Raw genomic sequence first — 22,230 nt, forward strand, 5'->3', positions numbered from 1 at the left:
GAGTGGGTTGTCATTGCCTTTTCCAATGCATGAAAGTGAAAAGTGAAAGTGAAGTCGCTCAGTCGTGTCCGACTCTAGCGACCCCAGGGACTGCAGCCTACCAGGCTCCTTCATCCATGGGATTTTCCAGGCAAAAGTACTGGAGTGGGGTGCCATTGCCTTCTCCGGTAATTACAGCAGAGCCTCTTAAAGCACTGCCTGATTGCTGGAAGAAGCTTCATTTCCTCTATTGCTTTCCTCAGTGTGATACTGCAGGACACATGACAACACCTTTACCTCATTAAGATTGTGCAACTTGCCCTTTAATTACACACTGTAGACTAGATTCCCCCCCCCCCTTTATTCCAATCTGTATGTTACTCTCCCCACATCACTGTAGATACATGAAAAACAAGCTGAGATGAACTTTCAACAAAGGGTCAAATCCATGGGATTTAGAGATGGTACTTAGGCACACACACACACACACACACACACACACACACACACCTCTTGCTGCAAATATATCCTGCTTTTAGGAGAACACAGGGATCTAGCTGTTGAGTGGTGCACTCTCAGTCTTGCTAAAATCAAAATATGTCACAAGACAAGTGCAAAGACCTCCCGACTCACACTCTGTACGTATCTGAAGGTCTTCCATGACAGAAACCAGATTGTACAGGGTTAACCAGAAAGTATGTCATGAGGAAGGGGAAGAAGGACAGATACTGACCTTTTGCTCCAAACCTAAGATTGGTCATATTAGCTCTCTTGTCTGACATAGGGATTTTTTGTAAGCACAGATCAGATCAGGAAGGAATGATGCTAAAGCTGAAACTCCAGTACTTTGGCCACCTCATGCGAAGAGTTGACTCATTGGAAAAGACTCTGATGCTAGGAGGGGTTGGGGGCAGGAGGAGAAGGGGACGACAGAGGATGAGATGGCTGGATGGCATCACTGACTCGATGGATGTGAGTCTCAGTGAACTCCGGGAGTTGGTGATGGACAGGGAGGCCTGGCGTGCTGCGATTCATGGGGTTGCAAAGAGTCGGACCGATGGCATTTTAAATCTCTTGATACACCCTTCATCATCATGACAGATACCACAGAATCACCCTGCTCTACTCCTTGACAGCTCTTCAACAAGCACCTCAAAGATCAGGTGGCAGAGCCCACTCATCACAAGGAGAAGCTTGAGAACTCAAAGTCTACACTCCCACACTCAGGGTGAGGAATCTCTTCTCCCAGCCTCAACATGTTCATCCATCAGAATCACCTGGACAACTGATTAAAGCTCAGCTCATTGGGCACATCCCCAGAGGCTGATTCTGTAGATCTGGGATTCTAAAATTTCAGCAAGATCCCCAGTGATTCTCCTGCTGCTGGTCCAGAGAGCTTATCAAGTGCTGCTAGAGACTGGGTTTGAAACATATTTTCTGATTCAGTGACTACCTGACCCTCACTTTACCTTTACCTCCATTTCTTCTTTCCTTTCCTCTTTCTCTCCATAAAATATGTTTTTATTTGGAAGCTCTGTTCATGGCACAAAGTTGAATTAAAAACATCTTTCTACTCTTAGTGCAATGAAAATGCCCTGTGCTCTGTGCTCAGTCCTGTCTGACTCTTTGCAATGCTATGGACTGTAGCCCACCAGGCTCCTCTGTCCATGGGGATTTTCCAGGCAAGAATGCTGGAGTGGGTTGCCATTTCCACCTCCAGGGGATCATCCCAATCCACGGATTGAACCGGTGTCTCTTGTGTCTCCTGTGCTGGTAGACATTTTCTTTCCCACTATGCCACCTGGGAAGAGCCTATGATACCATAATAATGAACAACGCATACATGTGTCCAAGCTCATGGAAAGTACATCACCAAGAGTGAATTCTAAGCTAAGCTACAGACTTTGGATACTTATGGTAACCACTCTGATGAGGGATGGCTGATGATGGGGAGGGTTGCATATTAAGGAGGGAGCAGGGAAAGCTCTGCCTTGCTTCTCAATGTTGCTCTAAACCCAAAAGTTCTCTAAAAAAATAAAATACCCCCTTATATTTGAAGGGCACTTTTTTTCTCTACCAAATAGGGGGAAACTAAGTAAATGAATTTGTAAGCTAAATTCTTTATCATTTAATTTGAATTCTCCTCCTCTGAAACCTACTATCATAGGAAATGGTCAAGGGGCTAATGCAGAATCAAGTGATCCAGAGAGGTTTAGAAAACTCTGGGTTAAGCAAATGTAAAGTTTCTTTGTTGGAGAACTATTCAGAGTGTTAAATGAGCTAATACATATTAGGACTCTCCAAGAAGTTTGTTTTGCTTAAATCATTTACAGAGTTTGATTCATTAGGGAATACTTGCTGGGTGGAATACGAGTGTTCTGGGAATACAATTTGTGAAATAGTATACTTTTCCCCAAAACACTCAGATAAATGACTGATTTAAAATAGGCAGCATCATTTTTATTTTAAATCACTTCATAAAGAAAGTGATTTCTTTATGAAGTATGATTTATAGATGAGTAGATTAGGACACTGTACACGTGTGTAAAAGGATTGCTTGTAAGATAACTTCACTCTAATTGGTATAAGCTCACAACTGAAATTTGATTTTACTAGACTTATTATTGAATCCAAATTCCTAAAAACCTGCAGGAAAAAAAAAAGTGAAATACCCTTCTTTTCCCTCTTTGGAACTGGGTAGTTATTAGAACACCTGCTAATTAATGTTTCCTGTACTTAATGGGAAAATAGAGATCACAAAAGACGTTTCAATTTTTAGATCCAACTATTAAGTTTGTGGATCTCATAATCATTTCAATTTAAACTCACACAAGTCTATAATACTATATCAAAATATCATTAAGCTATTAAGTTAAACATTGGATATTTACTGAAAGGGTCAGAGATTGATAAGGATTACCGTTAGTAACCTTTTGAAACCATAATGTATCAATTTCAAATTACAGAAAATGGTTTAAATGTCACTTATACATTGGGATAAGCTGAAAACACGTAATCACCGTGTCCATGAATCACCACTTAGCCTCATTTCTAATCCTCTGATGCAGACAAAGGTTACTAGGCTACAGTCTGTGTTTTCTATTTGATAAGCATTAAGTGCTTAATTTTTAGGATTTCACTGATCTTGAGAGACAGGGCAGACACAAATTGCTTCCTAAACAAGAGTAAAAACTGTGTTTTTATAACCACATCCATAAAGATTTCCTCTTCCCAAGAATGTATTTAATATAAAACTACAAGTATAAAACCAAGAAATTCTTATCTCTATATGTCACTACATAAATTCCATAAAACCTTTCTATTTTTCCATGGCCAAGAGGGCATGCCATTTTCTTCATTCATTCACTCATTCATTCAAAGAGTATGTATTCAGCTCCAGTGATATGCAAGGATGATATCACAACAGAGAATTTTTTAAAAATGAATCAGTAATGTACTAGAATATACATATATATGTGATATATATATTTTTCTAGCAGGGTGGTTTGACTTAAAGAAATAACTATATACAAAGCTGAATTATGCCATAAAGAGTTTCAATGATGGTGAGACAGCTTTTTGATGAGCCCACAAAATTAACTCAGCTGGGTAATTCCAGGCACGAAGGCAAAAGTTCTAACTCTTCCAAAAAAAATCAGAAAACCCAGTTTAGGCTGCTTGAGGGAGTCAAGGTGGGGTGAAGAACAAAAAGACTTACTTCTTTCCCTTACAGTGATTATGTATACTCAACTTCAGCTCTACTGATTAAAAGGAACTTTTCTTCTGATTTCATTTCTCTACTGCAGGTAAGAAAATTCCACTTTTAACATCTTTCAATGATAATTGGAGGATGTTGCAGAAAATACAGATAACTGATCAGCACTTGGGAGGAAGGTTAGTACTCTGCCAAAGCAATTGACCTGCCAAGTAGGAGGTCAAAAAATACCATTTAAATTCTTTCTAGGCGACTGACCTTGCTTAATGCACAGGGAAAGAGGAAAGGGCTCTGAGAGAATCCTACAGGAGCCTGGAGCCCCAGGAGTGTGAGGAATCACAGCAGGTGTGCAGTGAGACGAATGGGTACAATACTCAAGGGAATTTCCAGGCTTGGGAACTGGTCACTCAGTTCTGGTACTCGAGCATCCATATTCAAGCACCTGCAGTTATGACTGGAGAACTACTTCAAGCGGCAGTCCTTGATGGACCTGGAGTAAACTGGGCATTTTCAGAGATCCAAGAGCAGTAAAGGGTAGTCCAGAATAACCCCAATCCTATGTCTGTAGAAACCATTTCCACAGTTTTTATATTTTGGGACTGTTACTACCTTTTCTTATGAATGCCTTCAAATGTCCCTATGGTTGAAAATGACTACTTTTGCTTTCCTTCTAAAATCAATTCCAACATAAATGGTGTCTATTTAAAATACCTGGACATCTTGCAAAAGTCTACTGCATAGTAATGAGTTGTAACTCTGCTGGTTAATGCAATAATAAAGAATCTCAATGTTTTACAAGAAGCCCTAGAGATATTAACTTCTTCCTTTGTAAAACAAGATAGTAGGACTGAAAAATAATGACTTTATAAAAGTGGTGGGATTTCCTTGTGGCTCAGCTGGTAAAGAATCCGCCTGCAATGCGGGAGACCTGGGTTCAGCCCCTGAGTTGGAAAGATCCTCTGCAGAAGAGAAAGGCTACCCACTCCAGTATTCTGGCCTGGAGAATTCTATGGACTATACAGTCCATGGGGTCGCAAGGAGTTGGACATGATTGAGTGACCTTCACTTTCTCTTATAAAGGTGGTAGATAAACAGCAGAAAGCAGAGTCTTGATTGCCAATGTCTCTACCATCCCATGGCAACTCAATAACGTTTTAAGTCTAGAATACTTATCTAGACATAAGTCCTAGATGAACAAAAAACTATTTACATTTCCTGACTTTCGCAGTAAACTATAGGCTGTCTTGTTTTCCATTCCCCAGTTAACTCAGTGTTTAATGAGGTGTATGACCCACAGTTGTACAACACCCCAGATGCACTGTCTTCAAGGGAAGAACACCTCATTCTTCTTATATCATCACTGTCTGATACAGTGTCCTGTACAACCTAGATACTCAAAATAGATTTGTCTGAAAGCTGAGCATTCAAGGAATACATGACAATCTGCTAGGAATCTTCTTCAAACTCCATAATATTTAAAAGACATAATTTTGAAGACATATGATCTCAGCTACCATCTGGCTGTTTGGTCTGCCAGGTGTGGTAGCATGTTCTAAGAAGTATTATTTTAAATATTCTCAAAATGGATCTTGACTGACAAAAGACTATAGGACACCTTGCACATTTTAAGTTTATAAAGAAAGTTGGATTTTTTTTCACTTTTTAAAGAACTTTGAAATCTGTAGAAAATACAAATTTTAGATTAGTTGCTGTCATATACAGTAGAAGTTAGATGGTGGACTACTGGAAAGGTTTCTAAATTAGCCGTGCCTTCAAATAAATCTCCTTTAGCAATCTGCCTAGTATTTTAGTAGAGGTGATTAAAAAACATTCTATTAAAAATGTTTAATACTCCATCATAATAAGGGAATTATTATATGTGCTAAATACATCAAAGCAAGTTATTCTATCTGGAATTAACTTCATTTCACAGACTTTTTTCCCCCTATCCATCTAAACTAAATGACAAATTCCTCTCAAAAGGAAAAATCTACTTTGTATAGATGTGATTACAAAATCTTTTTCAAAATATGTTTTTTTTTTTGCTTTCACTTGGACACTCTAGGTATTTCAGTTCATTTTAGAAGGTTATTCTGACTCTGAATCATTTAAGAACTTAAAAATTTAGAAAATAGCATATAGAATTTATTCCCATTAACTAGCTCTACACCATGCATAACAGTTCTGTGGGCTTAAACTGCCAAATTCAGTTGCTTGTGTGCTATAATGTTCAGAATTAGTACAGAGCCTGTATTTTGCACCATTAGATGGACAGGCTGTAAATGCACTTCAGAGACAGGTGTGTGGATTTTTCTTCCTCTACATGAGTGGAGTGAATATTGAAACTAATTTACATTTCTCAAGTTATGTAAAGAGTAAAGTGAAGCTATACATTAACCGAGCTTACATTTTCTAACTAATACAGTGATGTTTTGGAGCCCTGAGCAGCAAACAGCCGAGCCACCCATCAGTGTGGTCCTGTTGTCATATGTGTTAGAACCTTAGGAACCATATGACCAGTCAGGAGATGTGTCACTATCTCTGCCGAATGCCACCTTGTTGGTTTCTCTGAATACGCTCCTCTCTATCCTGGCTTCCAACTCTGGGGTCAACCTCTCTGCTTCCAAGCTCATAAGGAAGGGCACAAGCACATACTGGGGGACAAGTGAAGTGCCTTTATGTTTCATTTAATACATATACTGGTCCAATTAAGCCACAAGCGAGTCCAAGGTTTCCTTGGGAGTGTGTGCTCAGTCATGTCAGATTCCCTGCAAGCCCAAAGACCATAGCCTGTCGGGTTCCTCTGTCCATGGGATTCTCCAGGCAAGACTGGAGTGAGTTCCCATTTCCTCCTCCAGGTGATTTTCCCAACCCAGGGAAGGAATCTGCATCTCCTGCATAGGCAGGCACTTTACCACTTTACCAAGGCTCTTTACCACTGTGGCACTAAAATCCCATATAATCAAAGCTGTCCCCTCCGTTACCATGGTGGAATTTCCAAATAGCATTTGCCTAGTGAAAACAAAAATTTCATTCAATTTATTTAGAATTGAGAAATAGCTAGAATATATATTTTCCCTGTTTGTCCAAGTGAGGAAAAACATGGACACCTTAAAAATGATTTAAGCAATCAACTAAAAAAAGAGTCAATATTCAGAAAACAAATTGGACTTTGGGGAATCATATCAATGAATACTTACATATCAGATAAAAATTCAGTTTTACAAAATAAATGAATATATATACACACACACACTTACATTTCATATATTAAACTTCAATGACTTGATGTTTATCCCAATTTGAAAGATTGTGAAAGTGATGAATGTATTTATATGCTGTTCTCTTTCCCTTTTTTATTCATTCTCTGCATAGACAGCCAACATTTCTTCTTTATTAATAGCAACAAAAATGTTATTTTATATGATTCAGTGTAAATATTTTTTTTTTGCAAAACAATAAAATAAACAAACTCAAGTCACAAATACAGGGAATTTCAACCTCTGAACTATAATAACACCCTACTTAATTTAAGCTGGTATGAGACTAATCTATTAGAAATAATATTTGCATTTCAAAGCAAGAAAGCAGTGTTAAAATGTTCAGTGATAAAAAATCCAAAAGAAAGTCAATATAATAAAATTAACAAAATTAAGTACTTGCATTTGGGTTGAGCAAACTCAATTTTGCCTCAAGTTTTCACAGTTTCTGCTTATCCAACACGGTTTTAAAAGGCAGAAGTCTCCTTTATTGTTTCAGTTTCTATGCCCATAAGGCAGTGGTACTCTAACAACGGTATGAGATGGTATGCAGATAATTACCATTAAATGCATAAGCCATTCACAGTTGTTAATATTGACAAGAGTGATGATTAGACTTACGAATCAAAGGCTAATGAAGCCTCAATAGTTACTGAAACAATAAACTAGAGTATACTCTTAAATGATAGTTCAATGAAAAATATATTCATATGACTTCCTGAAATGTAGCCTGCTAATGTGCAGTTACAAATTCACCTCCCAATTTGTGAACTATCCAAATGAATTAAGGTACACAAAATAGCCAACTGGAAATAGTATCCATTAGGAGTGGAGTGTAAGGCCTGGAACATTAGAATCAGACTCTGATCCTCGCTGCCACTCACTGCCTCTTTGATCTTAGACAAATGTAATAATAATAATAATGTTAATAGTAATAGTTTCTACGGCATTTACTTGCATTATATTATTTGATTTTCATCTCATTAAATTAAGTGCAAATTTCATATCCTTTTTAGAGATGAGAACACTGACATTAATGATGTTAATTAATTTGTTCCTGGTAAGTTTAGCTATGATGGATCCATGTGCTTAACCACAAATGCCATATAAGGAGCCCCAGAATCTCTATCTGAAAACAGCTATATCACAGCTCTATCAGTGCTACTCATAAAATAGCAAATATAATTATACAATATATTTGAAGAATAACAAAACATGATCAAGTGAGGTTCATTTAAGACTTTTAGGGATGACCCTCCATTAGGAAATCTGTTAATAAATGACATATTAGCCCCAGATAGGTCCTGATAAAGAGAACAAACTTCTTTTACTGTGGGAATAAATGCATACTTAATCCAGATCGTAAACACATGTGTGCTATATGCACATGTGCTGGAGAGAAAGCTAAGCCTGGAGATGTATATATGTGTATCTCAAAGCAAAAGCCAGAGTCACGCCTGTGAGCAATAGGAAACATTCTCTTCTCTAGAATTGCTTTCTGGAAGATGCTCAAAAGATGTTAGTTGAATAAACAAGTAAATGAGTGATTGAATATAAGCAAAACCAGAAAATATATCAATGATAGCAACCCCAAACAGAACATACATTGAATTAACTCAAGAAATGTATCTAGTCGATTAAGACGTGCAAGAACAATTGAACAAATGACCAATATTATGAAGATGCATAATATAAATATACATACATACAGGTGAACATATTGACCACATAATGCCTTGCCAGTAATCAAAGAGAATTTTTTTTGTAATTCCCAAAATGAAAGAGCTCTTGATAAATGAAATAGAAGATTGTTGAGGGCTACTTGCCCTATCACATACTAGATAATATTATAAAGCCACAATAATAAAAACAGTATGAGCCTATGCTGCAATAGAACCTACATATAAGCCTATCTACATAGGTATCTCCAGGTGCTGGCATTTCAAAGTATTTTTTATTTTATTGATAATATTTAGCAACCTTGTATGTATTTTTAAAATAAGCATGCATCAATAAATACTCAACTTTAATAGATGTTTAAAAACTTATGAGTGTCCTTTTCATATAAGAAACACTTTATAGGAGAATAAAGAAGCTCCCAACTGTTATTCATCACCATGAAAACTTGTCTGAAAGGAGACTTTGATTTAAATTTGCCAGAGCTGTCAGCAATCTCCTAAGGGAGGGAAGACAGTGCTAGTTAAACACCCTGGATTCTAAGTGCAACAACTTATAAAATATTGAACTCTTCTGTTAAATTTGTTTTTGATGAAACTGGAAAGAATCAATGTGTACACAGTCCTAAATAAAAGTGCCAAGATTTTATGTACCCTACCCATCAAAATGAAACTTCCTGGGTGCATTTCATTAAAGTTATATATCAAGAGAAATTGCCTCTGAATCTAGCCTCATCTGAGCCAGTTACAGAATAGGCACTATGAATGGAATTCATAGAGGGGCACACGTGTGTGTGTATGTATATTTGAGCATGTACATGTGTGTGTTGTAAAGAGGAGGAGAGAGGGAGGAGACAGAGCAGAAAATTCATTTTTAATATATTTTGCTAAAAATCTGGATTCTGGATCCACCAGTGATTTTACCTCAAATCTTGTAGTATAAAATATAAAGTAATTAAATTTCCAATACTTAGATCCATCATTCTTGGGCCTCATATTTCCTTTTGGGAGTATACAGTTTAAGTATCCGGGTCAATTCCAGGTGGAAGCTAGTCTATGACTAAAAACCAAGTAAAAAATGAAACTTCTCAGACAGCTGAACAGTCATCTATTTCAGTGCCCACCATGTTTCATATTTCAGTCACATTTAATTAATGCAAACTTTGTGGCAAGCTTGGTTGATTCATGGATCATAAAGAGAAGTGATCTCTTAAAACTTCATTTTCGCTGTCCTCAGTTCAATAATGCAAGCGATTCTTGTTCCTTCAGGCGACACACTCAAAGTCTCAGGCTCACCACGCAGCTCGGAAATCATATGACCCTGACTTTCACAAAACAGCTCTGCTTTAAAGTACATCCTATGATCCTGTGCCGCTTCTAACTTCTACCCACCAGCAGACCTTTCATACGCTGCCATGCTCGCTGAACAGGGCTCATGCACTTGCTTCCCTCTGTTCTACTACTGCTGCTGTTAGGCATTACGGCTGGTTTGTGCTCCCATCACTCTACAGGTATTTACCCATCTCACCATAACCCCAGAAAATTACAGAATTTCCAAATCCAATCTGCTATTCTTATCTTTGGATAAATGTCACTATAGTGAGACATCCAAGGATCAACAAATCTTTAAGTAAGGTCTTTAAGTAAAATCATGCAGTTTCCAACTCTGCCTCAAAATGCTGTTTGGTGCACTCAGGAGATAACACTGGTTTAATCTGATTTCACTTCATGATTAAATTTAATGTGTCTCAATTTTCAGAAGGAGATAACTTCTAAGAAATTCCAAAGTACACAAATTTTCAGGAGCCAATAACTATGGGGATTTGAAGAAAAAATGACATCTGTGAAACATATGAAAGCAAAATTCACTGGTGTTAACTTCTGACATCAAAGACAAGATAAACTATTAACTGAAATTGTCACTGGCATGTTTTGTTGTTGTTCAGTCACTCAGTTGTGCCTGACTATTTGTGACCCCATGGTCTACAGCACACCAGGCTTCCCTGTCCTTCACTATCTCACAGAATTTGCTCAAACTCATGTCCATTGAGTCAATGATGCCATCCAACAATCCCATCCTCTGTTGTCCCCTTCTCCTCCTGCCCTCAACCTTTCCCAGCATCAAGGTTTTTTCCAGTGAGTCAGTTCTTTGCATCAGGTGGCCAAAGTATTAGTGCTTCAACTTCAGTCCTTCCAATGAATATTCAGGGTTGCCTGGTTTGATCTCTGTGCTGTCCAAGGGACTCTGGAGAGTCTTCTCTTGCACCACATTTTGAAAGCGACAATTCTTCCATGCTCAACCTTCTTTATGGTCCACCTCTCACATCCATACAGATTACTGGAAAAACATCCAGAATTTTCCATATCAGAAATAATTTAAAAAATTTAAGCCTCCTTCTTTAAGGCAATGAATATTGAGGATTGCCTGGTTTGATCTCTGTGCTGTCCAAGGGACTCTGGAGAGTCTTCTCTTGCACCACATTTTGAAAGTAACAATTCTTCCATGCTCAACCTTCTTTATGGTCCAACTCTCACATCCATACAGATTACTGGAAAAACCTCCAGAATTTTCCATATCAGAAATAAATTAAAAAATTTAAGCCTCCTTCTTTAGGCAATAGTGTAATACTGAAAAAAGACTCCCTATATCCTGAGTTTTGTGAATCTCCTCATGTCATCCTGTATCTCTCCCTGCTGATCATTTCTATGTGACTCTTATCCATTGCATCAAGGGCTGAAGTGGCTCTTGTGCTTTTTGGAAGTGAACACGGCCTCCCTTATCATCCCAGTGTGGACGCCTCTTGCCCTGCATGGCAGCAGAAGAGTTAACCAATCCAGGTACAAGGGCCCATGGCTGGGAAGGGAGCACATTCTAGTTTGAAAGGACCAGACATAGGCTTGTCAATTCTAACCTGACGAGTATTCTCTCAGGAATACTGAGCTGCAAGATAAGAATGAAGCTTTGATAATCCAAATGCACTTTGATAGAACATCAACTGAACTTAGCGCTGAAGAGTAGCATTTTTAAGGTTCTAAATTTTAGCTGGAGGCAGAGGGAATACCAGAAGGAAAATAAATGAAAGCTGCTCACCACTTCAAAAGCTAATCTTTGTAATGCTTTCATTAGCAGTTAGAAAAAAAAAATCCACATTCACACTTTAGAAGTAGAAAAGAAATTATTTTGATGCCTGATTGCTATGGGGTGTAGTTTAACTCCCCAGTCTTTCAAAAACAGGCAAGGTCAGGAATTCCCTTTACCACTGTTGAGCTTGTAAAATATTTTGTTTGTAAAGGAACCAAAATAGATGTATAAGAAAGAGATTAGCTGATGAACTGCTCATTTTGTTCCTGCAATAAAAGATAAGGATCTGTTATACTCAGAGTCAAAAAGGTTCTTCTTTCTAAAGAAACTACCCCCTTAGGCTGGACATAAAGGCCCTATTTTCACTTTTAAGCAAATATAGTATAAAAATATTTGGACTAGACTATAGAGAAGTTGCAGTGGGACTGGTAACCAGGAGAATCTACAATCAATCTCCCTTAAACCTTAGGAACGGGGGGAGGGGAGGGAAAAAAGTGAAAATATTGTTAGTTGAGTCTAATGGGAAAATGTGTGTTTCAAACCAAAATACATAACTCGAAGGCCATGCAAGTTCATAAACAGGAGGAAAACAGGTAAAGTTAAGATCATGTTTGTAACATCTATACTCGAAGAGATTTCCTACCTGAAGATCTAGCCTCAAGGAAAGTCCTGCCTGCCAGATACCATGTGGGTTTTGTGGTTAATGGATCAATGATATTATGGATATAACATGTGGGCTGAGGCATAATAGAGAATTCCTAATTACACAGTATCTGCATAATATCAATCTTAAGGAAGAGACAATAACCGTTATTTATTCTTTCAATACTAAGCAATTCTAAGCTCTTTTATATCATTACAAGGGTGTGCTTTTCAAAACCCACTTCCAGCACGCTTGTTATTTTCCCTCTCGTACGCCATCAAAAACTCATGGTTGACAGATTGTCTTGGGGATTCCTGGCCTGTCCTCTATGCTATCACAGGGGACCCCATTATTTCCAATTCACATGAAACACTAAAGTGCAGTGAGTTTCCAATCTTGATACATACCATCAAAAATATAGAATTGAATTTCTGGTACACAATGTTAAATAAAATGTTCTACTAGTTACTTAAATAAGGTACAGGGAAACTAGAGAAGAGCTGGAATGATATTGTGGGGCACTGATGTAGGGTGCTGAATCCCAAGAGAAGAAGAAAATCACACATTTATTCTACAAGGATTAGAAATATCAAAGGACTGCTTAAGCGAGCTAAGGAAAAAGGTATTCAAGACTAATTTGCTGTATCTACAAGACATGCTATAATGTAACATCAAGGCTTTCTGAGCTAGTGTGCATTGCTCTGAGACCCGTAATTTAAACATTTAACTGTTTATGGTCAGATTATTGGTTTGGTTTGGGAAAGAGCAAATCCTAATGTGTGAACAACCGTTTTACAGCACTCTCTCATTTTAGGTTTTATTAGAGTCTCTTGCAGGAGAGACCCTATTTCTCTTTTTTGAATTTCTACAGATGTGAATCATAAGTATTTGTGATAATGCATTACAAGTTGTTCATCTTCATGTTTCTGCCCTATTGGGGATCCAATCATTCCATCAGAAAGTTGGCTTTTCTCAGAGACAATACATTGGATATGGACTCTCCCAGGATGCTTTTTAAAAAAGCAGTGATTAGAAAAAGAGCCCTGAGAATGTGAATGTGGCAGACTTTAATACAAACCCTCAAACAACTACTAGAAAAATCAAATCACCATACAAAATAGGTCAGTGATATCATTATCACAAATGAGTAAGTAACACAGTGGTATGAATTATCAAAACATAAATTTCAAACTTTGTGAAAAAAAAAATTTTCCGTTTAGATCACAAGCATAATACAAATATTTCTGTAGGTAAAGAGTATTCCTGCTATATCAAAAGAGGCATATGTAATTAAACTAGAAAAATATGTTCTTCTCCATTAATGCTACTTTTAGAAATTCCACAATGGCTATTAGGCAATCAAAAGTAGCAATGCTAAAGCCATTTCTGCAAGAAGACTATGCATTCAGTTGCTTTATTCCCGTTTCCCTGACAACCTGCCAGTATTCATGACCCAACCAAATTCCCAACAGTATTACAGAACAGGCTTTTAATAATGCAAAGGCCTTTCTTTCTTTTGATGGGATGATGTCCTCTTAGTGAGAACAGAATCAGCCATTAACAATCTGTTCATCAGTTTTCCTTTCAATGTCCCAAATGTGATTTAACCTTTGTTAACCAATTCTCAGTTTATTTTACACTGGATGCTAGTTAGGAAGTACATTTATAACTATGATTCAATTGATGTCCAAGGGCTCGGAATAAGCAGCTGCTTAAAACACAATGGTTGGCTTTCTTCCACCTACTTGTACATAATTAATTTATTTTAAATACCTTTTAAGTGTTATAACTAACATGAGAAGGGCAAAATAATCTTTACTGAGAGATGTTCTAACAGATTTTTAAAAACTAAACTGGTTTTTAACATAATCATTGAAGTTATTTTAAGGCATTAATGCAATGCATTTAACTCTGCATAATAGAACACTCATCTCCAACCTTTTTCAAGTCCCTGAAACCAGACAATATGCTCCTCCTGCATACTGGTAAATGACTAATGCCTCAAATGATTTCCAATTTTTCTTTTTAACTTTTTGTGTTGTTAGTCACTTTCCTCTTTATTCTCTACATTTTTGATAAAAGAGACACACCTGCTTTCCTTCAGCTAAGCATTTTCTATTAAAGTGGATCTATCATGCCAGCAATAGGCAAAGTGGTTCAGTTTACTGAAACACGTAGGCTGGGTGTTGTTAATCAATGACATTTTATCGATTTCCTTTTCTAGAGTACAAACTAACACAAAGTATTATATACAAAAACAGGGCACTAGGCAAAAAATCATTACCTGAAAGGAAATATTGTTATACTATGGCTGTGTAACCTTCATTGGTTTGCAGCCATGACAATACAATGAAAGAATAGCGATGAATAAATTGATGTGTTTCAGGAAAGAAAATCTTGCCTTGATTTTGAGTGTTCCATTATTTTATATACTTTTATTATTTTTAATTGAGAAAGTCAAATGATGTTAAAATATTATTCCACTAGTACTCTGATTATATTGATGTGTAGTCCCCATCTTTAAATTTAATAAACAGTGCCTTTTGCCCCAGTTTTTACTGAAGATTCCAAAATGAATGATTTATCTACCTACCTGCCTACTTTATCAAATAGCGAAAATGACACCACCAAACTGAAAGTTATATGGAAAGATAAGAGTTTCAGTAGATGAAGTTTTAGAACTCAAGAGGTACATAATCAATCTCTTCCTAAAATATCCTTAAAAAGATGGCACCAGCATTCTGTTTAGACAGATTAGTGAAGATCACAGTGGAATGATTACTTCCTGCCTATTTCCTGTTGTACTGAAACATATGTATCAGTATAGTCACACTCATCCCCTAGAATTCTAAATATTTGACATTATGGTTGTACTTCAAGAGTCTTTTTTACTTTTTTTTAAATCCATCCACAGCTTCCCACATCCCCACCACGACCCTCAGCCATAGCTCAGATTCATTGTTTTTGCTTTCTATTCAGAAAACGAAGATCATGGCATCTGGTCCCATCACTTCATGGGAAATAGATGGGGAAACAGTGGAAACAGTGGCTGACTTTATTTTTGGGGGCTCCAAAATCACTGCAGATGGTGACTGCAGCCATGAAATTAAAAGACACTTACTCCTTGGAAGGAAAGTTATGACCCACCTAGATAACATATTCAAAAGCAGAGACATTACTTTGCCAACAAAGGTCTGTCTAGTCAAGGCTATGGTTTTTCCAGTGGTCATGTATGTATATGAGAGTTGGACTGTGAAGAAAGCTGAGCACCAAAGAATTGATGCTTCTGAACTGTGGTGTCGGAGAAGACTCTTGAGAGTCCCTTGGACTGCAAGGAGATCCAACCAGTCCATTCTGAAGGAGATCAGCCCTGGGATTTCTTTGGAAGGAATGATGCTAAAGCTGAAACTCCAGTACTTTGGCCACCTCATGTGAAGAGTTGACTTATTGGAAAAGACTCTGATGCTGAGAGGGATTGGGGGCAGGAGGAGAAGGGGACAACAGAGGATGGGATGGCTGGATGGCATCACCGACTCAATGGATGTGAGTCTGAGTGAACTCCGGGAGTTGGTGATGGACAGGGAGGCCTGGCGTGTTGAGATTCACGGGGTCGCAAAGAGTCGGACACGACTGAGCGACTAAACTGAACTGAAAAGATTGTAAAAGCGCTGCTTCTTTTTGTCCTGGCCCTCCCTCTGTCAGCTGTCATCACACACACTGGAGAACATGGCTGGTTCCTCTTGAGAAATAAGACCACCCAACTTGAAACAATGCGTGAATCACTGTGTGGTTAACAATCAAGAAAACAGCAAAGGGGGCTCTTCTCCATTTGGGGTCCTAATAGCATTGACCTCCACTTCAGTTCTGTTGAACAAAGAGTTACCGAGCCCATAATTCATTCCAGGTACTAGACTGTCTGTCAGGGTACAGAACTATGTAAGACTAAGTTCACAGACTCTAGGAACATACTGTAAAGTGTGTGTGAAGTTGTCTGCCCCAAAGCTAGCCTTCTCAGTGAACAAGAGCTATATTTTAGTTGGCATCCCAGCTCAAGTGAGATCAGTTCCTAAAGAAAGCACAGTTGGTACACAAAGACAAAATTATCCTTTAATTTCCTTAAATCATCCACGAAATGCAGTGTACAACATCTTGTACACCATCCCTGTCCTAATGATTGTGCATTGAACACTGTGAGAACCACAGGGTAAGACCCAAGAAAGCAACAAAAACAAGTTTTGAGAAATATAACTGAATAGTTGGCAGCCTCTTATTATTAAACTATTAAAAGGATGGAAAGACAGATTTTAAAGAATCTCTATTTGCCTACATGCTTGATCAATTCCACTTTAATATAAAAATCTCATGTCTTTTAACAAAGATTGATTTTGCTTTTCTAAGGTTTCAAATGTGACAGTGTATCTAAAAGCATCTAGATCTGGCACACAGCATATACCAACAAATGTTTCCTGAATTTAATCTAAATTTTCATCTTCAACTTTTTAAAATATGAACGAAGAACTGGCCATTCCAAACTGGTGTTGCTTACTGTGACTCTACGTACTAACTATTACTCTCTCTTTCTTGAAAACTGGGTGAGTCAGGTCAGGTCCTATTTAGGGTTAGATTCTGAAATTGGCAGCTTTAGTTCTACATGAGTATGATGCAATCTACTGTGAGAAAAAAAAAAAAAAAGTGCCACGGAGGTTTAAAGAAGAGGATTTTAGGCTATACTGAGACCTCAGCGAAGGCTTCATAGAGCTGAGGAGGCATATATGGAATCCTAGAATAAGTGTAAGACTAATTGGCAAAACAGGAGAGTGCATTCTAAAGAGTGCTAAGTGTAAAGATACAAACTCATGAAACCCTATGATTTGTGCAGAGAACACATCTTCCAGGGCCATCATAGCCTAAGACCAAAAAATACAGGTAGGTACAAATTGGATCAGAGCTGTTTGTTCTAGGCTAAGGAGACTGGCCTTTATTTTATAGCTATTGGGGAGGCATTTAAAGATATCAATTAGGTAAATGTCACGGTTGAGATTTCATTTGAGATACGTTCTTTAGGTAAGGAAGAAGCCTAAGAGAAGCAGAATGAGAAGTTAAGAGACTAGTTAGGGGGTTATACACCTTGACAGGGCAGTGGGGGTGAGACATGGAAATCGGGAACAGAATGAAGAACTACTTGGAGCTCACCTAAAACTTGACAGCCGACTCAGCTGAGGTGAAGGTGTGTGAGAGTGCTGGACAATGCCTGTGCCCCACAAACCAGGCTCACCTGCATGAGGATGGACTTCTCCAAAAGGCGGACTAGAGGCGGCAGCAATGTCATAGGGCTTCCCTGGGGGTTATCTGAGAAGACGGCCACCACAGACTTTGATCCACAAGACTAAAGATCAGAGAGGAGGCCAAGTTAGGGGCTAGAGATCTGAGTTAATAATAAAAACACTGAGAGATCGACAGACCTTTAGAAAGGGACACCTACAATGGGTCAAAGCCCTCCTAGAGAAACAACTTTATTTTTTTAATTTAATTTTTAAACTTTACATAATTGTATTAGTTTTGCCAAATATCAAAATGAATCCACCACAGGTATACATGTGTTCCCCATCCTGAACCCTCCTCCCTCCTCCCTCCCCATACCATCCCTCTGGGTCGTCCCAGTGCACTGGCCCCAAGCATCCAGTATCGTGCATCAAACCTGGACTGGCATCTCGTTTCATACATGATATTTTACATGTTTCAATGCCATTCTCTCAACTTTTTAAGGAGAGGGCAGCTCAGGAGTTATCAGAAGACAAACTGGAAGAGGAATGAAGGGACAGTAGGAGGGAGCTGAGGAAGAGAGCTTGATGAATAAATGCAGCGGCAAGAAGATAACTGAACAGACAACAACTAGAAAAGATGAATGGCGGGGGAGCCTCAGAATGGCCTGAGGCCTACAGCACAGTGGTACTGGGGCAGTGGATACAGACAGTGGGCCACGGGGGCCTGAGCGGGGAGAGTGAGGTGAGCACGCTGGGAAAGCTAGTGTAGACGCTCTTTGAAGCAGTTGAGCTAAGGAAGGAAGAGATTAATAGAGAGGAACCAGAGCTCAAGAGGACTCAGGGTTTGGCTTAGCTTGGTTTTAGGATGAGGACATTTAACATGTGTACAGAAAAGGGATATGAAACAGCTTTTCATGCATGCTGGCAACACTGATGAGTGGTGACTGTCTGAACACAAGGTCAAGAACAACTGACACGCCTGTAGGGTTCAAGGGGGAAAAACAGGCAGTGACTAAAGATGAGCGCCTGCTACAAACAGAAGAGCGTACTGGGATAGATACCCTGGACTTTCTCTTCCTTTACAGGCTTTCTCCAAATGATTACCTATTCACAGATGAGATGCACTTTGTACATGTTGGTAAACATCGTCGTTGTTTACTCACTAAGTCGTCTCCAGCTGTTTGTGGCTCCATGGGCTGTAGCCTGCCAGGCTCCTCTGTCCATGGGATTTCCCAGGCAAGAATACTGGAGTGGGTTGCCATTTCCTTCTCCAGGGGATCTTCCCAAACCAGGGATCAAACCTGATTTTTCTGCTTGGCAGGTGAATTCTTGAGTGCTGAGCCACTGGAGATGCTGGTAATCATCACAGTTTTCTAATTATGAAGGGAAAGGGAACTGAAGAACATGGTAATCTTGGTAAGGAGTTATAGGGAACAGCCTACCCAACTGCTATAGAAAGAAACTTCCCTAGAATCCACTAAATTGGCTACTAGAATGTTAGAGAAACCCAAACATGAAGGCATTGTTTTCCCAATTAACAATGTGTTTGAAGGACTGCCCTTAAAAACAATTAAAAGCAAAAAAGGTTTAAAAAATGAAAAAGAGATGACACTGATTTAGGATATTCACTCTTTCTCGGTTTTTCATTTTGTCTTGTTTCATATGCATGTTGCTTCTTATCTAGACTTTGCTGCTGAGAACCTGGGGAAAGGGTTCTCTTCGCAGTGTGACCTCACTCTGCTGCCACAGAGCTGTACAAGAACAGATACTCATGGATCACAGATCTGAATCTCCAGTCACATCTGTTACATGTCCCAGCAGATCAATACTTCACAGGATATATGAGGAAGTACAGGAAAAAAAAAATGATTACCTCAAACCCTTAACCTCAAAAACAAAGAGTAGAGAGAAAAAAGGTGTTAGTAACTTAGGAACAAAATCCCTACCAAGAAATTGGCCTTGGATTAGCCAAAGCAAAACCCATTTTCCTGTATTCTAGATCTTCTATACACACAGATTCAAGACGGCTTATCCTGAACACGGGCTATTTTGAAAATGGATGGCAAATGAATCATAAAAGATACGTAAGTGATTTAGTTAGGAAAAGCACTCTATTAAAATGGCAGAGTTGTAATTTAAAAAAAAATTTCATAGTTATCGTTTGAAAATCCTGTATAATATCACATAAACAACTGATCATCTTAAAGCCTTTTTTTAATACTGATCATTTAAGTATGGAAATAAGTCAGTGAGTATATATTAAACGAGTCCATATGTTATTTCATAGATCTCCTTGCATTAGTTTGTTAAATGCTTATTTTTTCCCTTCTTATTTTTAAAAGATTCACTCTCCAGTACAAGAGGACTTGTTTTAACTATGCAACCTAGCAATGGGAGATGCCCACGTACAGATGTTTTCAACAATTTGCTCTGTGTATTATAATTCATTACATGTCATTTTATAAAAGTCACTCAATAATGGTAAAATGTAAGTGAGCTACATGTATAAACTATCATAGCTACTAATCTCTTTGAGGGCTTACCTGATAGACTTGATTTAATATACATATTAAATGATATATTTATTAATTCATGAGTCAGGGGAATATAACCTATTGACTAAAACAAATGATGTTTTCATGTATGTTAGTCACTCGGTTGTGTCTGGCTATTAGAGACCCCATGGACTGTAGCCCACCAGGCTCCTCTGTCTACGGAATTTCCCAGGCAAGAATACTGGAGCCGGTAGCCATTCCCTTTCTCCAGGCGATCTTCCCCACCCAGGGACTGAACCTAGGTCCCCAGTGCAGGCAGATTCTTTACCACTGAGCCACCGGGGGGAGAAAATAATAAAACTGGACATTCTCTTCTGATCACAAAAGTAGCCAGCATTTAAATCCTGGACATAGTTTCTCTCATTACCAAATCATCACTGCCCCATTAAAAACAAACAATGCTAACTATACATCATAGTCCCATTTTTGTTTTTTAATATGACACTTTATTTCCTAACAAATCTTAAGGATATTATACTGTGTTCGACTGTATCTCTAATCACTTCAGATGGCTTTTTTGTATCAATGTTTTCCTCTCCTTGTCCCCTCTGAAACTTTATTACTAGAGGTTGCTTCTAAACTTTAGAAAGCACATTTACTCAGTTTTTTTCCAATAATGCCCAGCCCAAATCCCTCAACTATTTGCCTTTACATCCTGTAACTTTTCAGTTTCAGAACTGTGATATAAACCTAAGTGTCTTCTTTGAGCCCTACAGTGCTTGGCAGAATGCTATTTGTATTTTAGCAGAGCGAAGAAAAATGTAAAGTTAATCTATCCTGCAATAATGAGAAAAATCTCTAGAATCTCAAGTTCTTTTAAGTATATTTTTACTTATAACACCAGCAGTCTTAAATAACATAACGATGTATTATTAACATTAATGAGTTAACATTTCAGAGCTATATACGTTGACATAAAAATGAACAAAGTTACATTAAAAAAAAAAAAAAAAGCAAGGCCCAGAGCAAGATGTCAACAAACTGGGAAAAGTGTGACTTGAAGGGGTCTTTAGGGAAAGGTAAGTCAGAGAGGTGAGACAGGAGAGCAAGCAATCACAGCACTGTTTGGGACATAGTTGTATGTGTATGTACATTCACACGCAGGTTATATTACACACACACGTTATATAATACATATGTATACATACTATACATTACACAAATACGCACTTTACATGCTATACATACACGACTATACACACACGTGTGTTTGTACACATATATATTTTAACTAAAAATTTACAGATGCACACGTTTACATGTATGGGCAGCAGAACCCATATGGCTACAGCAGGTGTAATAAATGTGATTGTGTTTCCCTTAAAAATGTGCCTGCCCTACAAACCTCCCCGCTGCTTCCAGGAATTCATGCAAGGCACTCAACCTCTGAAGCCTGTGGGAGGGCAAGAGAAAGAAAGGATAGGCAAATTAGCCATAATTGGATCTTATTAACTTAAGTCATTTAAATTGCTAATCTGTTTCCAAGTAGGCTCATTTGTAGATAACTCATCTTTAGCTGACTGAACTTGGCTTTTCTAACCCGTGTTTGTAATTGGGAAAGAAGAGAATAACTTGTCATTTATCTTCCTTTTTCTTCATTTCAAAAATAAATAAATGGTCAAAAATGTCAAAACCGCTAGAATTTGGGTAGAATTTATATCTACACAGTTAAAGAGTATGATCATGAAATGACTAGATTTTACATGTGTTCAATTATCTTCTGATCTCATGCAAACCTAGATGATGTAATTAAAGGTATAAAATGGGGAGGAGGGGAAATTATTGAATTAATTTCTCAGCAAAGGCATATAAAATACATGCTTATACAGAAAAAATCTATTTTCTTTTTAAAATAAATTTTATGTCATTTCACAACTTATCCAAATGACAAATTACTGTTGTACACCTGAAAATAATGTTGTATATCAGTTGTACCTCAATTTAAAAAATAATCCTTTTAAGATTCAAAATTTCATAGAAAATGTAAGTTAAGTGAGTATAAAATTTGCATTTTTTGTCATTTTTAGAAGAGAAAATTGCTGATGATTTTAGAGGA

General features: G+C 37.9%; 1 protein-coding gene across 7 annotated transcripts in view; it reads right to left on the reverse strand.

Annotated features, from left to right (window-relative positions):
- NKAIN2 (sodium/potassium transporting ATPase interacting 2) overlaps positions 1-22,230 on the reverse strand; it is a 1,179,899-nt gene that overhangs the window by 891,443 nt on the left and 266,226 nt on the right. Inside the window, exons 1-2 of one of the 7 annotated variants that reach the window (XM_086317031.1) lie at positions 18,921-19,247; positions 17,631-17,741 (exon numbers count right to left, since the gene is read on the reverse strand). The exons of 4 other annotated variants lie outside the window; for them this stretch is intronic. In XM_086317031.1, the coding sequence (XP_086173157.1) occupies positions 17,631-17,741; positions 18,921-18,983 (174 nt within the window). In that variant the 5' untranslated portion in view covers positions 18,984-19,247. Of the gene's footprint in view, positions 1-17,630; positions 17,742-18,920; positions 19,248-22,230 lie in introns of those variants that run through there. 2 more of the 7 variants (XM_086317029.1, XM_086317028.1) reach the window with 2 other exon arrangements.

The sequence above is a fragment of the Bos grunniens genome, chromosome 9 (genome assembly GCF_055505025.1).
Source record: "Bos grunniens cultivar Pamir isolate PY7600 chromosome 9, Bosgru_T2T1.0, whole genome shotgun sequence".
NCBI classification, from domain to species: Eukaryota; Metazoa; Chordata; class Mammalia; order Artiodactyla; family Bovidae; genus Bos; species Bos grunniens.